This window comes from Netta rufina (assembly GCF_964035555.1).
Source record: "Netta rufina genome assembly, chromosome: 5".
Classification (NCBI taxonomy): Eukaryota; Metazoa; Chordata; class Aves; order Anseriformes; family Anatidae; genus Netta; species Netta rufina.
This window is the reverse complement of record NC_140128.1, coordinates 3,762,914-3,782,122: the sequence shown is the minus strand read 5'-3', so window position 1 is coordinate 3,782,122 and position 19,209 is coordinate 3,762,914. Positions and strand designations below refer to the sequence as shown.

The 19,209-nt window shown below is 47.3% G+C and overlaps 1 protein-coding gene across 1 annotated transcript in view; it reads left to right on the top strand.

Annotated features, from left to right (window-relative positions):
- Positions 1–19,209, top strand: part of RRAS2 (RAS related 2) — a 33,244-nt gene that overhangs the window by 1,862 nt on the left and 12,173 nt on the right. Inside the window, exon 2 of the mRNA XM_084288429.1 lies at positions 18,907–18,994. Within this exon, the coding sequence (XP_084144555.1) occupies positions 18,907–18,994 (88 nt within the window). The remainder of the gene's footprint in view (positions 1–18,906; positions 18,995–19,209) is intronic.

Below are 19,209 nucleotides of genomic sequence, written 5' to 3'. Positions count from 1 at the left end.
GGCGTTGGTGGGACAGGATTTCATCCTGGAAATTTAAAATCATTTCCTTTAAATCAGGATGTGATATATGAACTTCGTGCTCCCTGGGCTGCGCGCTGTTAGGCAGGAAGTGGAGAAGTTTCAATCGTGGAGTAGATGGGATCCGACACAGCTATAAACCTCAGGAAAGCCCCGGCAAACGATAGTCGGGCTCTATACCACGGTCTTTTTAAAACTCTAAGCGCTGGAGCTCAGCATTCCTCCTCTTATTGGAAAAATAAACAAATAATCCATCACGCAGAGATCCCAAAAGAGGCAGAAAACTTTTGAAATAACTTGCAGGCAGCTAGCTGGCCCTGTAGCAGGCTGAGGTATTTGGGAGTATGAGCTGTGCAGAGCACACAGCTGTTGCCACAATAGCTTTTCTCCAGCTGTCATGCAGAGGTCTGTCACAAAATACCCCACATTCCCTTCTAACTCAGCCCTTTGTAATGTTCAGGTTTCCTTGCTCAAAGGGAGCACAGCCTAGCAAATACTTAATCACCCTCTGCATATTTTGTCCTGCAGTTGCCATTTACTTCATGCTTTTTTTTTTTTTTTTTTTTTTTTTTGGGGTGCTTTTGGTCCCAGTCGTGAAAATTATTTGTTCTGCCTCTTCGTAGAGCTGAAGATTGTGCTTTGGGACAAATGCCCGTGGATGTTTGCCTGCTGAACAGGACTCCAGCGGGTAACACGGATGTGTTGCTTTATAAATGTCGCTGGAGGTGGTGGTGGCTGGATGTAGTTCAGTGGGACCGAGTTGAGCTCAGTTTGTTGGTCAACTTGATGCTGATTATGGTAGTGCACAAATACGTGGTACAGCTTGTACGTAGGGGTCTGCTGGTCGCTTTGTGTGCGTGTACTGAATCCCTGCTGTATTTACAAGTGGGCATTTGCTGCATAAATGCATCTCCTCCTGCTCTTCCGACTGTCAGCAGTGAGCTCTGCTGGGACCTGAGCTGGCTGTGTTGCTGAGCAAGCGAGTAAAGCAAATAGGATATACATTTATTGAGTCCTGAAGCCTAATACGAGATGTTTCTCTGCAAGCAAACATGTAAGACCTAGAGGTGGATGGTGAGCAACTGGTCAGCTATTTTTCTTTTTCCTTTCTTTCCCCCTGCTGCTGCTTTCACCGGGATGTTAGTTCTTGCTAACCAGAAACGCAGCTGAAGGTGGGTGAGCTCCGAGCACCTTTCACGTCTGATAGAGCTGTTGGGCCAGCAAATGGCCTGTTCCGAATTTAATGGTGCGGAGTGGTAAAGCAGATGGAAAAGCAACAACTGAACTGCAGCTGGTGCTCGTGCCGGCACCCGGGGCGTTTGGCAGCCCCTGCAAAACCCTCTCTTGTTCCTAGGTGCTCTGCTGAACCGCTGCTGGCCCTCAGAAAGCGCTCTTCAAGCGAGACCGTTGGGGGGGGGGAAAAAAAAAGGACTAAAATGCCATGAATTCCAGGCTGTGGATTCATGTAGGGCTACGCTTCGAGTGGCGTGCTTACATTGTGATAAAGAGTGGGGCCTTCCTGCGGGAAGCAGCGCGCCCTAACAGGAGACGGCAAAACGCAGCTGAGGAGCGTGAGCGGCTCGGCGCCGGCATCCATCGGGGTTAAAGGCGGCGCGTGCGTGTGTCGGGAGAAGGTGGGAAGTAAAAAAAAAAAATCCTAATCCAAACAAGGCACTTGCGATGCAGTCACCTGGAATAATAAGGGCTGCTTGTTTCGCTTCTTGTGAAACCTGAACCCCCGGGCTCCTGGCTTTCCCGGAGCGCCGCCGCCGCCGAGCCGTGCGTTGCTCAGTTGGAACCGCCGCCAGGCTGCAGATCTGACTCCTGGCCTGACTCGCAGGCGAGAAGGAAGGGCTGACGAGGTGCCAGGAGCTGCCAGGAGCCCGGTGTGCCGCCCTGATGTTGCGCATGTGTGGCAGCTCCTCGCGGCGTCCTGGCGGGGCGGCTTCCCAGCCGCCTGGTGCCGCTGTCAAGGTGCGCTGAGGAGCGGCCCCAGCTGCTGGCTGGAGGTGTGTGGGGATGGTGGCGAGGCTTTGGGGCTCCAGGGCTGTGCTGCAACGTCACCCACCTGCCAGGGACGCTGCAGAGGTTGGGGCTGAGCTCCCTGAGCTGCTCGGAGATGAATGCCAGCTTCGTCGGGGGAAGTAGAGTGGCTGTCTGGCAGGAGCTGGTAGTCCTGTGCTCGGATATGGCCATGAGCATGGCTGAAGTAAAACAACATCCAGGTGAACGCACCACGCGGTGTAAATGCTCTCTGTTTCAGGAAATATGTTAAACCAACACTGACTGAAGTCACGTTTGGAATGGCTCCTCGCATCTGGACTTGTCCCTCTGGCTCTGTGTATAACACCTCCAAAAACTTCTGGATGTAACTCAGAGCAGCCGAGACAAATTTTTACCAAAAGGGGTGGAGTGAGCGGGATACAGATTAGGTAGCTTAATTACAAATAACTCCTGTAGGCAGTGGTTGCCTGGCAAATGGTTTGCCATGCAGAGTTGGTGGGGTTTTGTTTAAAAATGCTGGTAGGTAGCAGTGCTAACCCATTGCTAGGAATCCGGGGAACTGAGTTGGATCCTAGATGAATGAATTCTGTATGAGCACTGGGTGAGGTCCTACCTGCTTGTCTTGAGCTATATTTTTATTTCCTAAATCCTGCATGCCCTATGATCTCAAATTTACGTGTTTATTTATTTCCCAGCTCTTTTTTACCCTCTGTTCTTTGCTGGTTGTATGTTCTGTCTCACGGCTTCGTTGTGGTTGCAGCTCGGGTCCAGAATAGCCTCTAAGCCCCTCTGGGAAAATAGGTGATGTGAAAGAAAATATTTCTTTCCGATCTTTGTAACTTAATTACTTGGAGTAGGTAGCGGAGAGAAAGATGTTTACTTCTTTGCTGTGCCTTTTCTTACCTACCCTTATCCAAGGACGCACCACGTGTACACCTGAACTGGTCACATAACAGCATCAGTGCCAAAGTCGGACGGGAAAGCTCCTCGGTGTGTAGCTCTGCTTCTCGATGGAGCTTCCCTAGGGTTTTTTAACCTTTTTTTTTTTTTTTTTTTTAATCTGCTGGCAGCAAAGGAAAAGCTTTGGAGCTTGCGCTGTGGCTGTCCTGAAGTGTATGCAGGGCCTTGACCTGAGCTGGGTGGAGGTGGCTGGGAACGCGCTTCTCTCATTACTCGGGGAAGTGCCCTAAGGTCTGCTTATGGGCTGAGATCCCGGCTGAGGGCGAGCTCCCCGGTAAACTTTGTGCAACCTACAGATGAGCTGACACACGGCCAAACTGCCCGAGGAGCTGGTTGCTTGGTGCGGACAGAGCGAGGAAGATGTCAGCGACGTGAAGTCTTACCTTCGTGCTGATGGACGGACGTGAAAAGAGGAGTTACTCCCCAAAAACGCGGCGGGGAGCGAGCGGTGCGTGTGCGGACACGGGGGACGTGCTGGAGACTCGAGCGGGTCGGAGCAGCCTGCTGGCGGTGCAGCTGGAGAGACGGAAGGGCCTTGAACGTGAGGACAAGTTGTTGTTTGCTTTTCAACAGGGGGCAGCCAGTGGGGAGGAGCAGGGCCACGAGGTCAGTTTGTACTCTTCAAGCCCGAAGAACAGGGTTTCGCTGTAGCTGAGCGTGTAATTTGGGAAGCTGGTGCTGCTCTGAAGGAAAAGCATCCAGCAGCGGGTCCCCGTGCTGCCGCAGCGATTGTGCCACTGTTTTCTGCGTGAAGTTCTCTGCAAGTCCTTAAGCGATCGGAGTTAAAAATAACCTGGGAATGTCTCTACCCGGGATCAGTTACCCTGTCTGTGCAAACAGCTTCATCTGGCTGCGGGGCCGGCTCACCCGGACCTGCACCGACTCGCCAGCGCTGCCAAGACACCGAGCTGGGATCTGTGGTGAATGGGGAGAGGGCTTCGGGTGTCGAGAGCCTGCATGGAAGGACCCCATTAAGCACAGGAGCAAGTACTGGCTGCTGGGACCAGCGTGCGTTAACCATTAACTAGACGTGAACCCCACACAACAAAATGCCACGGAGTTACTGTCACACCTCTTTCTTCAACTGAAGATCTTTATGCAGGAGACCTGTACCTAGCTGTGTATTTCTGAAGCGATCTACCGTGTTGATTCACTAGTTACATTTGCTAGAAAAAGGTGAAATTTCAAGACCTCTCCAGTTTCATTTTTTTTTCTGGCAAAACTAGCTTGCTCAGGTCATGCCTCAGAGTGCCCGCAGCATTTCCAATTTAAGCAAATAAAACCTTTGAAGACCTGCAAACGAAGCTGAATGTTGTGCCTCCTATGTAGGAAGCAGACCACGAAATGGCAGGATGTCGGTGGTAAAGCTGTGTGAAAAATCTGGCATTTTTGGATGGAAAAGCGATCTGTTAAATATCTTCTGTTATTAAACTTACTCTGTGTAAGGAAAGTAAAGGGGACTACGTTAATACGCGCTGCTTGTAGTAGGGTGTTTCTAAACTGCGTGGCCCTAGTAGTTTTTCTGTGTTTGCCTTTCCTTTTAAGAAGGTTCTTTGTAATCGTGCAGAAGTCGTTGTTGACGATACACTGGAGCGTGTGCTGCCAGCACTACTGCTAAAGAAGGAGATGCTGCTAACAGCGCCTCTGACGTTTGCTGCTGCTAGCTCGTGCTAATCAGTCTTCATTAGCAGAATGAGTACTGGTGGTATATTTAAAAGGATTTAGGCTTTGCATGACGCAGCATCGCTGAGAAAACAATTGCCAGGACAGTTTTCATTAGTTTTGTGTTTCCAGTTGCTGCTTAGGGATTATTTTTTTCCTAGTGGTTGTCTTCCAGGTCCCCCAGAAGCATACCGCCCTTGCGTGTCATTCTCCTGCCTCTCCCCAGGCCCCAAATAAAGTTATCTGAGTCTCGACCACGCACTCTGATAGAGATTTCCCAGCTGCAGACGCACGTGCTGCAGTGTTTCTGTTTCCCATACGCTGACTTGCCTTCGCCTGGCGCTCCTTGGCCCTGGGAGCCAGCTTCTCACCTCGCTTTGGAGCAAGGGGGTGTGTGGAGAAATGTGCTCAGCAGCGCTCCTGCAGTGAATTTGGTAAACCTACGAGGCCCAAGTCAGCGTGTAAGCAAGGTAAAACAACTCCGGCTGTGCAGCTGCGTGTCTGACGGAGAGCACTGCAACGAGAGGTTGGGAAGAGTGGAAATGGCTCCGATCCCCATCTCTGCAGGGGCCGGATATATAGCAGGAGAGCAGGTAGTCAAAGGATTCAAAGGATTCAATAAGCTTTTTTTTTTTTTTTTTTTTTGGTGAGACTGATTTTCAGCCATGTGTATTCTGTAAATGTTGATAAAATTCGCTCATCTTTCTGGGAGTCTGATGTGGGGAAGGAGCCTTAGATGCGAAGCAGCCACCTCCTTTGTCCCAGCACGAGCTGCCTCCCTCCAAGCAGGCCGCATTCCAGACATTTTTAATGGTGGCTTCCCCTCCTCCAGGGCTGCTTCGACTTGTCTGGTGGGAGGCCTTGAATATTTAGGCTGACCCTCCAGAAGTCTCCTCCGAAAAGGGAACCGGTGATCGCACTGATCGCTTCGAGCAGAATTTGAAAATAATCTGCTCTGTGCTGGCTGAGTGTTTGTTCAGTGGAAGCGTGACCTGGGATCTTAAAATGCAGCTGAGCCTGTATAAAGTCAGGGGTTTTGCTCACAGTTTAAAGGTTTTTCTAGCTTGAGCCAATGCTCTACCCTGAAATTATTAAGAGTATCTGTAAATTGGGAAGACAGAGCCCAAACAAGTGCTGCATCTCGTGAAGTGATCTGTGTGGGGGGAAGTGGTGATCTGGAAGAATTTGCTCGGTCTGGTTGCAGACGAATAGTTTAAGCTCCAGCCACTTGCCTCAGACTAGATAATTGAGACCTGCTTTCGTGACCACTAACCAGCTTATGTGAAACGTTTGCTGCGCTGCGTGTGTGCTAGCAGGCTGCCTTGCAGCCGAGTGCTTCCAGATCTCCGCTTCCCCCACTGTCAAGAGTTACAAGATGCTGATGTGATTACCTAATAGTTCTGCTAGGTATTTATCTCTCTAACTTCTTCCTTTCATGGATCGTGATGCCTCCGGTCTCTCTTCGCTCTAGGAAAAGCCATCTCCTTAGTGAGAGGGACTCAATGGTATTTATTCTTCTGGGCAAAATCCCACGTGTGCCCGGAGTCCTCCTGCTGGCTGAGCACGTCAGGAGGGGAGCTCGAACTTGGCAGCTTTCAGATGGGTGCTTCTGGGGTGCACGCTGTCCCCGAGCAGTGGCAACCTGCTGTCCTGGCAGCTGGCTGGCACCGAGATGCACAGGAAGATACCCCTAGGTCTGCTTTTATGCCTTATCTTTATCTGACAGTCGCTTCCTAAACCTGCAGCTTGTGGGCTGCCGGTGCTAAAAAACCTTTCTGAAGAAACCTTTGTAAGAAGCAGAGAGCTGCAGCAGCAACAGGTCAGTGCCATCTGGGCTCTGCCCGAGGAATGCATCAGCTTCGAGTTTGGGTGATTATGGAAGGTTGCTTCTCATACGTGCACAGGAAACGAGTCCAGAAAACTTCTGGTTTAAATTACAGTGATTCCTAATGCTGGAAGAAAGCCTTTAATTGGTAGTATCCTTCCCGCCCTTGTAAATGACCTAACGTTGGCTTTGCTGCTTGCTGGAGGCTGCCAGAGCTCTGTGGCAGCAGCGTTACGCTTGGAGGTGGAGCTGAGATTCAAGCTCAGCTCAGGAGGAGTTAACCAAGGAGATGAGGTGTCCCGAAGGCTTTCTTCTTGTGCCGATGTAGTGGCTGCCTGGGACGTCACCTGTGCTCGGTGGCGCTGAATAGCCCATTATTCGAGCTGTGAAGCTGAAGAACTTGTTTCTAATCTATAAAAACAAGAGAAACTAATATGCTTTCCTGTGGTTTCGGTGCAGAAGGCTGGCTGCTCGTGCATTCCACGCTCTGTTTTCTCTTCACTAGATGCCTTTACCACAAGATCACTACTCGGTAGAATATGGGAGCGGAAATAGCAGCAGGTTTTTTTATTTTTTTTTTTATTTTTTTAAACAACAACAACAACAAAAAAAAACCCTCCGATCAAACCTCATGCATTCTAAAGCCTTACTCTAAAAGTAAACAAATGGCAGGGCTCTGCACGCTGCTCACACGTTTTCAGCCTGCTTAGGACTGCTGCCTCTTCCCACCCTCACGCCGAGCATTTGCCTAAGCCCCTGCTTGCTGGGGAAGGCGATGGGATAATGGCACCCTGCCCTTATTTCAGGGCGTGATTAGGTGTGCCCAGATGACTGGGGAGGAGAATTGCACGTTGGTTTTTTTTTTTGTTGTTTTTTTTTTTAAGGCAAAATATCTTAGTCGTGAACAAATTACCAAATTTCTCCATTGGCAGTGGCTGGTCTCCAAACCTATGCTGAAGAAGGCACCTTCACTGAAGCTTGGTGTCAAGTTAGTGATCCTAAAAGCAGGGATTCGGAGCAGCAGGCAGTGGGACCACCGTGTCTGAAGTGAAGATCTGACTGGCATGATCAAGTTTATTCTCCATCATCCCATTGCCCTTCCATACTTGGAAAGTCATGAAATAATTGTGCCTTCATGGCTTAGCTAATGTGTTTGCTGGTGCCTTTTATGACCGGTGTTCATATGGCTCGCACCTGTGTTTTCCAGATAATGACGCTGCTTTCCTTAACTGACGTCTGTGAAGGAGTGTGATGGAGAGAGCTCAGCACGTATCCTCCGATGCAAATGAAGTAAATCATATGCTCCATCTGCTCTGTCCGGACTGACGGCAGCTTATAAGTTTAGAAAACAAGTTTATTTGAGAATTTATGTAAATCTTTGAAAGAATGAGAGCACATAGGGGACAGAAGGGAAATCACCTTGCTGGAAACCCCCAGAACAAATCTTGCCGTACCATGTAGTGTTGTGAAGTATCTGAGCGTGTATTCCAGTCCTTAATTTTAACTTCATGGCTTTTAAAAAGCTAAAAATATAGAAACTTCCAACCTTGAGATGGGATGATGGACTGGCCGACGTGAGTGCGGTGTGTGAGAACACCAAATGTTTTATTATTTTTTTTAGGGGTGTGTGTCTCCCTTTAGGACATTGGAGGTACTCAGCCTGCTCAAATAGAGGATTGTGCTGTATTCAAAGCAGGACTGGCAGGGCGAGGATAATTGAGTCTGTTAAAGCGACATTTGGTAAAGAGTTGTGCTTAAAGGTTGCTGTGGACATAGCTGCATAGCTCTGAAGGTTTTGCTGCATGCCTCTTAATAAGCAAAGCCATTGGAAAAAGGGATTCAAGTGTGATCAGGTAATCATAGAAATCTATGAAGTTGCAAAAGGAAGGGGAGGAAAATACCTTATGGCACTTAACTGCGTTCAGCTGAGATCTGTTCTAGGTAAACTGGTCTGCCGTGTTCCAGCTGGGACGAGGCAGTTCCCCAAAATGAAGCCCATGAAAGAATAAGATGCCATCAACAGAAAGGAAAGGCCAGCGTGTGCGAGGAGTCTCCTGAGCCTTGGGACACCAGCAGAAACAGCACTAGAAATGCCCTCTGTGAAAGGTTTCCACGTCTGCAACACGGATGGTTCCCATGAGGTTCTTAATGTGAGGGTGAAGCAATGGGCTGGGAAAGGATGTAGAAGGGAGGGTGGTGGGGTTTGGGGTTCCCTCAGCGACTTTATGTGCTGGAGATCGACTTAATAGACTCCGGAGAGTTGGCTGCTCTGTTGGAAGGCAATACCACACTTTATTTCCTTTGGGAAAATAAGGAGACTGGATGCTAGGGAAGAAAATACAGGACCTTGCTCTCCTGGTGATCCTAAGGTCAGCGTGACTCCAGCACGTGTTTCAGGCTCAGACTGAGTTCCCTAAACAATCAGGGACACTCTGTGGATGCCGGGCTTAACGCAAGCTTTTGTCACTTGCAACCAGCTCCATCACAGGAGGTGATGCTGCTCGGTGTAGAGCTGCTGTCATCTTCCATTTGCTTTCTTTGCTGCTACCATAAATGGCTGTACTGTAAAAACATTTGTTGACTGCTTGCGGTGGTTGATTATATAGCGCTTCAGCTGAATGTTTGCTTGCAGTTTCTTGATGTGGTTCGTAATAGATGTGGCTTTTTGTAACGTGAAAGTAGGTATTTGCACACCGAGCTGCAGCTCGTGGCATAGCGTGAAGTGGCTCTGAACGTGAGAACGAGCCTGCTGATGCTCGGGGAGCTCTGGTCTGTTGTGCTGCGGGGTTGTGTTAAGTGGACGAGGATGGTGCCTTACAGGAGATGTGCTTTTCTGCCTCAGTTATAACAATATTTGGTTGGGAGGTAATTATATTCTCACTTGAGGTAAGGCAGTCCTTGCTATTATGATCATAACTTCTCTAAAGGTAGGGAAGGTCCTGCTAGCACATACCTGCGTAGGTCCTCCAGCTGAAGCCTCCCATGAAATATTCATCTAACCATCGATAATGCCACAGATATTGAGTAATCTCTCTCTTTTTCTTTCCCATGCAATGTCTGTGTGAATTCCGGGCAAAAAGTAAGCTCCCTCTGAGTTCCCGAGGTGCTTTCCTGCTTTTTCCTGCCCTGTGCTGAGGGTGACACTGACTAAGAGTGGAAGTACACCTGCAGGTGCAGAGACAAAGGGGAAGAAACTCTGTGGTTGGTTTTGGTCTAAGCAAATGTTTTGCTGGTAAATATGCTTTTTTTAGATGGAAATTGTTGCTTGCTTAAATGTGTAGGCTAAAAACTGAAGACAAAAGCTTTTTTTTTTTATATATAACATTTGAGGATGTAAGTATATTTCCATTTGACTTGAAAAATCTGGAGTTTCTGTGGCTGAAAACTCTGGCGCCGCATAGGAGCACTGAAATTGCACTCACTGGAGCTTGAGGATCTCATCCCTTCCCCTACAGACCAGCTACCCAGCCGAGCTTAGCAAGGCAGTGCCTGTAAGCAGCTCTGCAGTACCAAATCTTGCTCGCATGTCAAGATTAGCAGCTGTGTAAAACCACTTGATAGCTTCTGGTTCCTGGAATTAGCGTCTGTACGCATTTCCCTATATGTAAGCTGCGTCGCTGCAAGCAACGTAAACTCGTAGGACACTGACACAAAACATGGAGCAAACTCGAGACTTCACAGCCATGAGGCTTTTTTTTTTTTTCACCTGACTCTCGAGGGTAAAATTTTCCCTGTTACCTCCTGTATTCCTTCTAGGAATGTGAACGGTCTGTCTCCAATGTAAAAGTTTCACCGTGCACGTTCTGAAATATCAGAGGCAAAATTGCCTTTTCTAAACAGCCCTCGTGTGCTGTCCTGCAACTCCACGCTCCGTGAGAAAAGCAGCCTGAACGACACTGTTGTCAGAATAACCTTCGGTCTGGAGCTCTGCTGCTAACGGTAGGGAGAGGAAAAAGACACAGAATGCCTCTGAAGACACTTTGCAAGGATGTTAAGAGACTTAACGTCAGTGTGACCGCAGGTTAGGCTGGAAGGGAAAGCCCTGTACTCTGCTGGTGTCTGGAGGGCTCAATATATTGGATTTGTAACCTTCTGTTGTTACAGAAACCCACAGCCTCTGAAATGGCAGTATTGCTTTGACCCAGCAGTGTCCATGTCTACTTCAAGCACTTGTGCTTTTTTTTCGAGCCTCACCGTGCTGTCGGGTTCACCTGTAGCTCCAAAATCTGTGCCAGAGATCTCTGCTGAGCAGGGGTGGAATTTCTCTGTCCTACGGGCACGTTTGAGGATGGAGTAACTCTCACGTTGCTCTGCTCCGTTTGGCTGACAGTCATCAGCTTCAGGCTTTTTTTTTTTCCTCCTCTGTTAGAATTTGATCCATCAAATGCTGTGTCCAAACAGATGAGAAAAACAAAGGCTGCTTGTGTGCCTGGGAGCTTCTGGACATCCTGTCTCTAGTGCTAAAGGGTGTCCACAGCCTCTTCTGACAAGGTCCTCTTCCTTCCTTCCTTCCTTCCTTCTCAGAATCAGGTAGGTTAACCTGACACCTTGGGTTAGAGACGAGGCAGAAGATGCTCTCCAGCTTTGTTGTTTGGCTCTAAAGCCTCAATGAAGCTTATTGATAGTTCCCTTTTATATATGGGGTAAGAAAGCGACGCTGTAACATCAGATCCTCGGAGAAACTCGTCTTTGCGGAGAGGACATGAAAGTTATGGAGCTTGTTGCTGGGCTTGGGTGTGATGGCACGTGGGTGGGTGCTTCTTCCTCAGTTTGGCTCTTTCCCCAGCCTGTGTGCTGGCCCTGCCAGGATCTGAAAGGCCACTGACGATGTTTGTCAACCAGGATAAACCCTCTCTCTGTCGGAGCAGGCACCAGAAGCAGCTGGTGCCTGGGGCTCGTGCCGAGGCCCTCAGCCTCACCCGGTATGGCTTGCAGGCTGTGTCGGTGGTGGTGCGAAGAAATTTAGGGAACTGCCTTGTTAAACACCTGCCTTCCGTGTGTTATCCTTATGGTAGCTTCTTAGCACGATCTTCTTGTCTGTAGCTCGCCACCTGCAAGCTGTTCAGGAGTTGGGGGGGAAAGCTAGTAATTATTAGCCTTGCTAATGAAAATAGATGGCTAAATAACACAGCTGCCATTTCAGCCTTCTTGGCACTTCTGGTTATGGCACTTTCAAAACTTACAGATTACAGTAATTGTCTGCAGTCTGTGAAATGAGTCTAGACAGCCTACTCTCAGGCCAAAAGGTTGGAGTTAAATAAATACGTGATTTGGGCGGCACATAAAGCTAACAGAACAGTGCTCGTCTGACACAATAATTCTTATTAGATTTAAGTACTATTTTATAGCCTTTTTCCTAAATAATTAGCTTCTAATGATCAGCCAGTAAGTCTTGGAAAAAATAAAATACTCCAGACTTTGCTAATGAAGCTGAATGTTTTTAGGTTGGATGTTGTCCAAGCTGGTGCTCAAAAACTCTATGGGATTTACTGTGGTAATAGGAAAAAAGAAATGACTGGGTGGAGACTCATTGCTGTCTGTGACTGCAGCGGCCTCATAGTGTCCATCAGGTATGTTACTGGCCCTGAAAGTCATCTTCACTTTTAATTCAATATATGTTGATGATTCTGGACCTCTTTTTTTTTTTTTTTTCTTTTCTTAACTTGTTAATGCAGTTCAGTTATACGGTGAAATACCGTCCTATGGATGTTTAATCCTAATTTGAATCAGTCTAGAGGACTGTAGGTTCTGGTTTTAATGGGCTAGTTTACCCGGCCGTATCTCCATGTTAAAGCAATTTCTTTAAGAGGGGAACCCATCGGGCTCTCTGCCTGCGTGCTTCCAAAGACAAAAGCAGCTGGCATTGTAGAGAGCTGAGATGTGGTAGGAAAGGTAGGAGAAGGCTTTTACTACCTAAAGCAGGTTGTTGCTTACTGCTTTCAGAATAAGACAGGTATGAACTTCAGAAGGTTTTCTACCTTAGCTTGTTGCAGAGTCCCAGGGCTCAAACGTTTTTCAGGTACTTTGAAGAAAGGAAAATCTGAAGTAGGAGTTAATGTTACTAAAATGCACTAGACTTGCTGAAGTGGATCTGTTTTACGTGCTCTTTTGGGCTAGAAAAAGTTCTTACTGTGTTAAAGTAATAATATGAGTCTCAATGTCCATGGTGTAAGCCAGGCAATCTGAGAAGTCCAGATCACAAGCAATTTGTTTGCAGCTTGAATATATTTTAAAGGCTCTGATTTGATGTGAATACTCTCCTGGAGGGTTTATTTTTACCATGGAGTCAAGTTTTTTCAGTCTACGTTCAAGTAGATTTCAGTACTTTCCTCAGGGTTGTGAAGTGCCTTCTTTCTTCAGACTGTAAATGCCCTAAACGTGGTTTATCACCTCTAATCTGAAGGCCCTTGCTGGTTTAGGTTCAAGATACTGAAGTGACGAGCTATTTTAATCAGGTGTTTTACCCTGTTGCTGTACCTAAACTTATAAATCAAAACCTCTTGCTACGCAGTGCTGTAATTTGAGGTGCTCTGATGATGTCATGTACACGATAAAAGTACATTCCCGTAATTTTACTTGCCCCCCACCCCCAGGGGGATTTTTTTGAGTAATGTTACTTTCTTTTTACTTAGAGCTGTAGTCCTGTTACCTGGTTATACACGTGTCCTAAAGGCAGATGTGTAAGTATAAAAAGATGTCAGGCTTCTTGAGGTAGAAACTGAGGTTCTCCCGAAGTGTGCTACGACGCTGAAAACTGCCCAAACCTGATGAAATTTTATGGCTGAAGAGATGGTACTGAATATTTTAAATGTGATTTGAATTGCAAGTGGATCTTGCACATATTTGCTGTGAAGCAAAAATGAAATGAAATGAAATCAGGACTCGTCTATCCTGGCAGGGCAGAGCACGTTTTATGATCAGGCGTGTTTAGGCTTGAGAAACTGCAAAGCCTTCTTCAAAGAAGGTTGCTGGTGCTTACTGGCATTAAAAGGCATTAATTCGGGGCTTTGCAAAGAAGTCTTAAAGGACAGTGAAAGTGAACTTTTCTCTGACCTTGAGTGGTGAGAACTGTATCGAAAGTCAGTATTTGTAGTGCAGAGTGTAAGGTATGCGTTGCTTACAGCAGCTCTGTTCAGTATGAACGCGATAAATCAGAGGCCACCGAGCTGCCAGTGCTGAGTTGGGCACCCCGTGGGTAGCTGTAAACCAGCAACGGGAAAAATGTAAGCATGGCTCAGGGCTGTTTGAGTTAAAATCTGAAAGCTGTTTTAAGTTTTTTAAGGAAGATAGTTTTTCAAAAGGTGTTTAAACGCATTTCAGCTCGTAACTGAGGCAAATGATGTTCCTTTCCGCAAGAAAATGTGTGTATTGGGAAAAAAACACCCAAAGTAACAAAACCCAACCACCGTTACTGATGTTCTGCATGTGTAACTGCTGTCCCCTCTGTCCATAATTCAGGTGTGGAGGCTGCGTTAACACTTCACGATGGTTATCCTGACAGCTTATGTAAGCCAGGCAGGAAGTGAGCAGAAAGGCACGTAACCCCTCCCAGCAAAGGAGCTGCAAGATTTATTCCTGAAGCCTCTACGATAGGAGCGTGCACTCAAAACTTGTCATTTCTTTTTTTTTTTTTTCCAGAAACTTTTAATTATCTGTTCAGCAGATAAGTCACCCCTTGGCTCTAGGTTCAAGGAGAAGAGAAGGGAGATCTCTTTCCTGGGCTGCTGCAGCCCAAGCAGGGTAGGAGAAGGTAAAGCTGCTTCCTTACAGGTAGCAATTAGAAGGACAGAAATTAACGGGTGCTGGAATACCTAAAGCACTGGTAGATGTTCCTGTTCAGAGCACAGAAATCGGTTTCATTTCAGCCTTTCATCTTCCTGAGCTCTACTCTGCTGTCTGACCTGCACAAACAGGCTCCAGAACCATCGTGGCTCCTAAATCCTGCCGTGAGCCAGCCCTGCTGAGCCGTGGATACAAACGTGGAACTTCTTAGTGTACAGCTAGCTAGAAAAATACATCACAAGTGAGTACGTTTATGGGTGTGAAGTTCACGAGTTCACTTAGGGAATCCAAGACCTGACAGGTGCACAGCCGGGATTCAGATACATCTGCATTCAGCTTCAAACCAGGACAGTTTATCCTGCGTCCCTTCGCACCCCCCGGCCTACCTTTTGCTTCCCAATGCCTGTGGGGGGAAGAAAAGTTGGTTTTGCTTTTTGGGTACTTCAGGTAGGAGCTGCTGCAGTTTCCTTTACAGGAAAGAGCTGTAGTATGTGTGGCTGTGTGCATTAAGTATCTCCATGTACTCCGCACAAATTACTTTTTCTCTGAAGTGCTTGTTCAGCGATTGCTGCATCTGGAGGAGCAGGGAGCAGAGAGAGGGAGAGATGTAAGAATACGTGGCTGTGTAGTAGGGCTAACTTGTGCTTTTAGTGTTTCCAAACAAAGCACAAGCTTGTGACAATCCTTGTGTGCTGTGTATGTATTTAATATATATCTCCTCAGGGGAAGACTTAGTTATACGTAACCAAGTCAGATGTTTATGGTTGTATTCCCACCGTATCTTCTTCAACATTTAAGATTTGCTCCTCTGTGAAGTCCATGTTGTGGGATAATCTCCTGGATGTGCTCTCGGACAATTCTGGATAACGTCAGAACATTGCATTCTCTGAGGCTTGAGTAAGCATGAGCTTAATCATACGTAAATACCCGTGTTTTATGTGCATGTAATTCTCGTTCTTCAGGAGCAGATAAAAAGAACTTCTCATCTTGATAACAGCAGCCTTGTTGTTCCTGCCAGATGCTGGGAAGGGGCAATGGGAATCGAGGAGGGTGCTCGGCTTGTAGTCCCCTGCAAAGCGTTGCTCTGTGCACGGCTCGTGGCATCCTTCTTTCACTGTAACTTTCTCCAGTCCTGTTGTTGTTCTGTTTTCACTGTTAGTGAAATTATCAAGGGTTTCACATCACGTGGTAATTACGGTTATTGCAGTGACAAGTGGCATCTGCCTCCCTGGGTGGCCATAACAGCGCTGGCAGCAGACACCAGGACAGCGGGACAGAGTGAGGGAAGCATCCCTGATTGCTTTGAAGCACACAGACGATGTTTTAATGTCTCTTTTTTTTTTTTTCAGAAGAAAGGAACAGGTGCTGTTAATCTCTCTAGAAGTAAAAGTGCCTCGTAGGGATTTGTGTGAGTATGGGATGACTGGAGAAGGACACACCTGTCCTTCTGCAGCATGATCTGGTGTTTTGGTAGCTGTCTGCTGCCTGCTCTGGCTTTGATGTAATCCCAGACTTTGTTCCACATTCTCCGCCATCTGCAGCACCGCAGAAAACCTCGAGCACTTCGGTTTAAAAACAATGCTGGGTTGGCACGAGTAATTCCTGCAGCGTCCTGGTCTCTATGCAGGGGCAGTCCCTGTCCTGGCCCTGCTGCATGGCATGGTTCTGGCGGGGCTGAGTGCTAAAAAATCGTGGGTGTTATTTAAACCCAGAGGCGGTCTGTAACTTCAGCTGGAGGGTGGAAACCCTTCTATTTCCTTGCCTTCACTGGGCTGAAACCAAAAATCTAAACACGTGGAAAAAATTTAAATAAGCAGCTAGCAGCTCTTTGAAACATTAGGCGTATATTTAGTAAATACAACTGGAGATTATAGGCAGGGCGAGGATAAATATGTGTCTTGGCACGTGGCGCCCCCGTCACCCAGTCGTGGTGCTGTGCTTTTTCAGCTCGTGTGCTTTCAGGTGGCTTTTCAGCTTGGAGACTGTTCGTGGCCTCATGAAGAATAATTCAAAAAAGCTGCACCAAAAATGTGACGCTTCCCTGTGGCTTTAGTAAGATGTCTTCACCCTGCTAATTGCTGTTATTAATGGATGGAGGGGGAGTCCTGGGACTGTGAGGGAGCCCAGCTAATGGAGGAAGTCCCCTCTGTGCATTACAGGCAGCGTAATGAGTGGGGGAGATGATTTAAAAAATAAAAAAAGATTTTCACACATTCTCCTTGCCAAAAGAGTGACTGAAAACAATGCTTTGGAGTTGCTCTGACCTGAAGTGGAGGCAAACGGTGAGACCAGTGGTCAGGATGATGGTAACGCTGGAATTTCAGAGCCCTGCAGGTAGGGGAGGTCAGGAAATGGTGCTCGAAATGCAGTCGGTGAGGCCACGTGTGTGCTCGAAGGGGTGCTGGCGGGGGGCTGCGAGAGATGCAGCTCTTGCAGGAATGACTCTTGGGCTTGCAGCCTTGGCAGGTTTTCTCATCTCTGGACTTGATTGCCTCAGCAGTCTTCGAAAGAGGAAACCTAGAAAACTCGTTGCATAATATTTGGGGTAAATTGAATGGCTGATGAGCCTACTGGGCTTGGCTTCTTGCTTCCCTTCTAGGAAGTGGGTGGAAAAGTGCCTTGATTTCATTAGCGATTAAGGGAGTGGTGTAACAGTAGAGCATGTTGGAGTTGCTATCTTCACAGAAGTTTCCTCTAATGATTTCCTGCAGGCAGTGGCCAGCTGCAGTGGAGCCAGCTGAATGACACTGAGCTCCTCAAGTTCATCACTGCAAGCTCGGTGACATTTGGGAGACATCTGAGAGCGGTGTCCCCGTAGGGTGACCCATGGGGAGTGGCTCTGTGTGCTTTGTACCAGCTGGCATCACGACGCCTGCTGTAGCTCACGGGCATTTTGCAGCTGCTTCGAAGCCTTCAGGCTGCTCCGTACCTGCTCCATCCCACTCCTGTGAAGCAGGCACCAGAAAGCTGGCCCAGCTCTCCAGACACCGCCATGGACAGCAGCGCTGTGCTGAGCATCTGCACCCTCTGCTCATCTGCCTGCGCTCAGCACCAGCGTAAGATCAGCTCTCTGTCACAGGGCAGCGTTTGGAGGTGGAGGTGCAGCCCCGGGGGATATTTCGGGGTTGCTGTGTCATCCCCTAATTCTTTAAACGCCGCCTGGATGGCAGCAGGAAGGCCTGGCTCTGCTCAGATTGATACCTGCTGTATCTGCTACGTCTAATTTTCATAAATCAATCCTGACTGAATAAGGCCTGTGAGCTGTGGTTAATGCTCCCCGTGGCAAATAGTCCCAGTGCAATTTGGGAAGACTCCTTCAAAACCAGCAGCTATTTCAGGCACATTAGCTTTGTCTACTGCCTGGAGGTAAACCACAACACTAATTGCCTCGCAAACCTCTCCTAGAGTGGCTGTGACAGCAGATTTGGCAGCGGATCTCCACGGGAGGGAAGAAATTGCTCATATGAGGCTTGTTAAATGGGGGGAGCTCTGGCTTGTGCTCAATCTGAGTTTGAGATGCAGCCGATGCTGGGTCGAGACAATTCCCTCCCTCTTCTGAGGGAGGAAAAGTGCTCCGTGCACGTGTACCATGTCCGATGCTCTCACTTTGTGGTTTTCATTTAAAAAAAAAAAAAAAGTTGGAGGATTTGGGGAGAAGGGGAGGGTGCAGAAATGCTCTGGATATTGCAGAGCTTGCTGCTGTTCTTGGACCTTGCAGGGATAATAAGGAAAATAGGAAGAATCCCTCTGAGATGATGACAATTTTCTGACTTCTCCTGGTGACAAATATTGCACTTGTTGGCTATGAACATGGTGCTTCAGGTGCCCTACTAATACCCATTCAGGAGAGTGAAATAAGCTGACTGCATACTCTCCCTTTTATTTAAAAATACAGCTTTTTCATTTCTTTTTTCCCGTTTCCTTAATGAAACATTGGACTTCTTTTCCTTGTGATCTTCCTTTTAAAGTCAGATTTTGTAAATAACTTGATTTACACGTTGGTATGGTCACATAAATGATTTTTTTTCTTCTTTCACAGTTTGTTAAAGATCACAGAGGACTTGAGATGGAGACAATTCATAGTTTATGAATAGGTTCATTCATTAAAAAGCCAGGTTTTAAGCTTCTGGATAAAACTAAGTCCTGGATATAGGGGAAAGAAAAGATGAGAATGATTTTGCCCTTCTAGAAATAATTATAAATCTGCTGCAGAATTCTAGGAATTGCTGGGAAAATCCTACTGCTGCTTAGGAATTACTCAAGGGGGGGAGGGAAGCAAATCCTGGAAACGCATGAGAATTGCTGAAGACATCTACGCCCTGCCAGATGTTCAGAGAGACTTAGCAGTTCCTGGAGGCCTAAAAAGCCACTAGAAACTTCTTAGCTTCTAGTAATTCCTGCTGGGAAACTCAAGCAATTACTAGAAGCTAGAAATCCTGGAGGAATCCAGTAAATTCAGTAACTCTGCTAGTAATTTCTGTGACTTGCGAGCATCTGCGAGGGATAGAAATGCTGCTGTCTTTGAGTAAAGTGACAACCCGTTGTACGTGGATATCAACCTGCTCATCTTCACTAAGCCATGGAGCGTCTTACTTGGTGGGTGTCCCAGAGGTGCTTGTCTTACACGTGCTTTTTTTTTTCTTTTTTTCCTGCAGTCCTATTTTGTTACGGATTATGACCCAACGATCGAAGACTCCTACACCAAACAATGTGTGATAGACGAACGAGCTGCGCGCTTGGACAGTGAGTAGCCAAACAAAACCAAACGCGGAGCAGCTGCAGCTGTCAGTGCCCGTGTTCGCATCTGTATGCGTAAATGTAACGTGGCTGAACTGTGCAGCACGTGGTTTTATGCCAGGTCGTGGCTGATAAAAGCTATCTCTGTTTTATTAATGTGATACCCAGAATTAGAGATACTGATGTGCGTAAGTGCCTCTTTTATAGTAGATTGGACATTT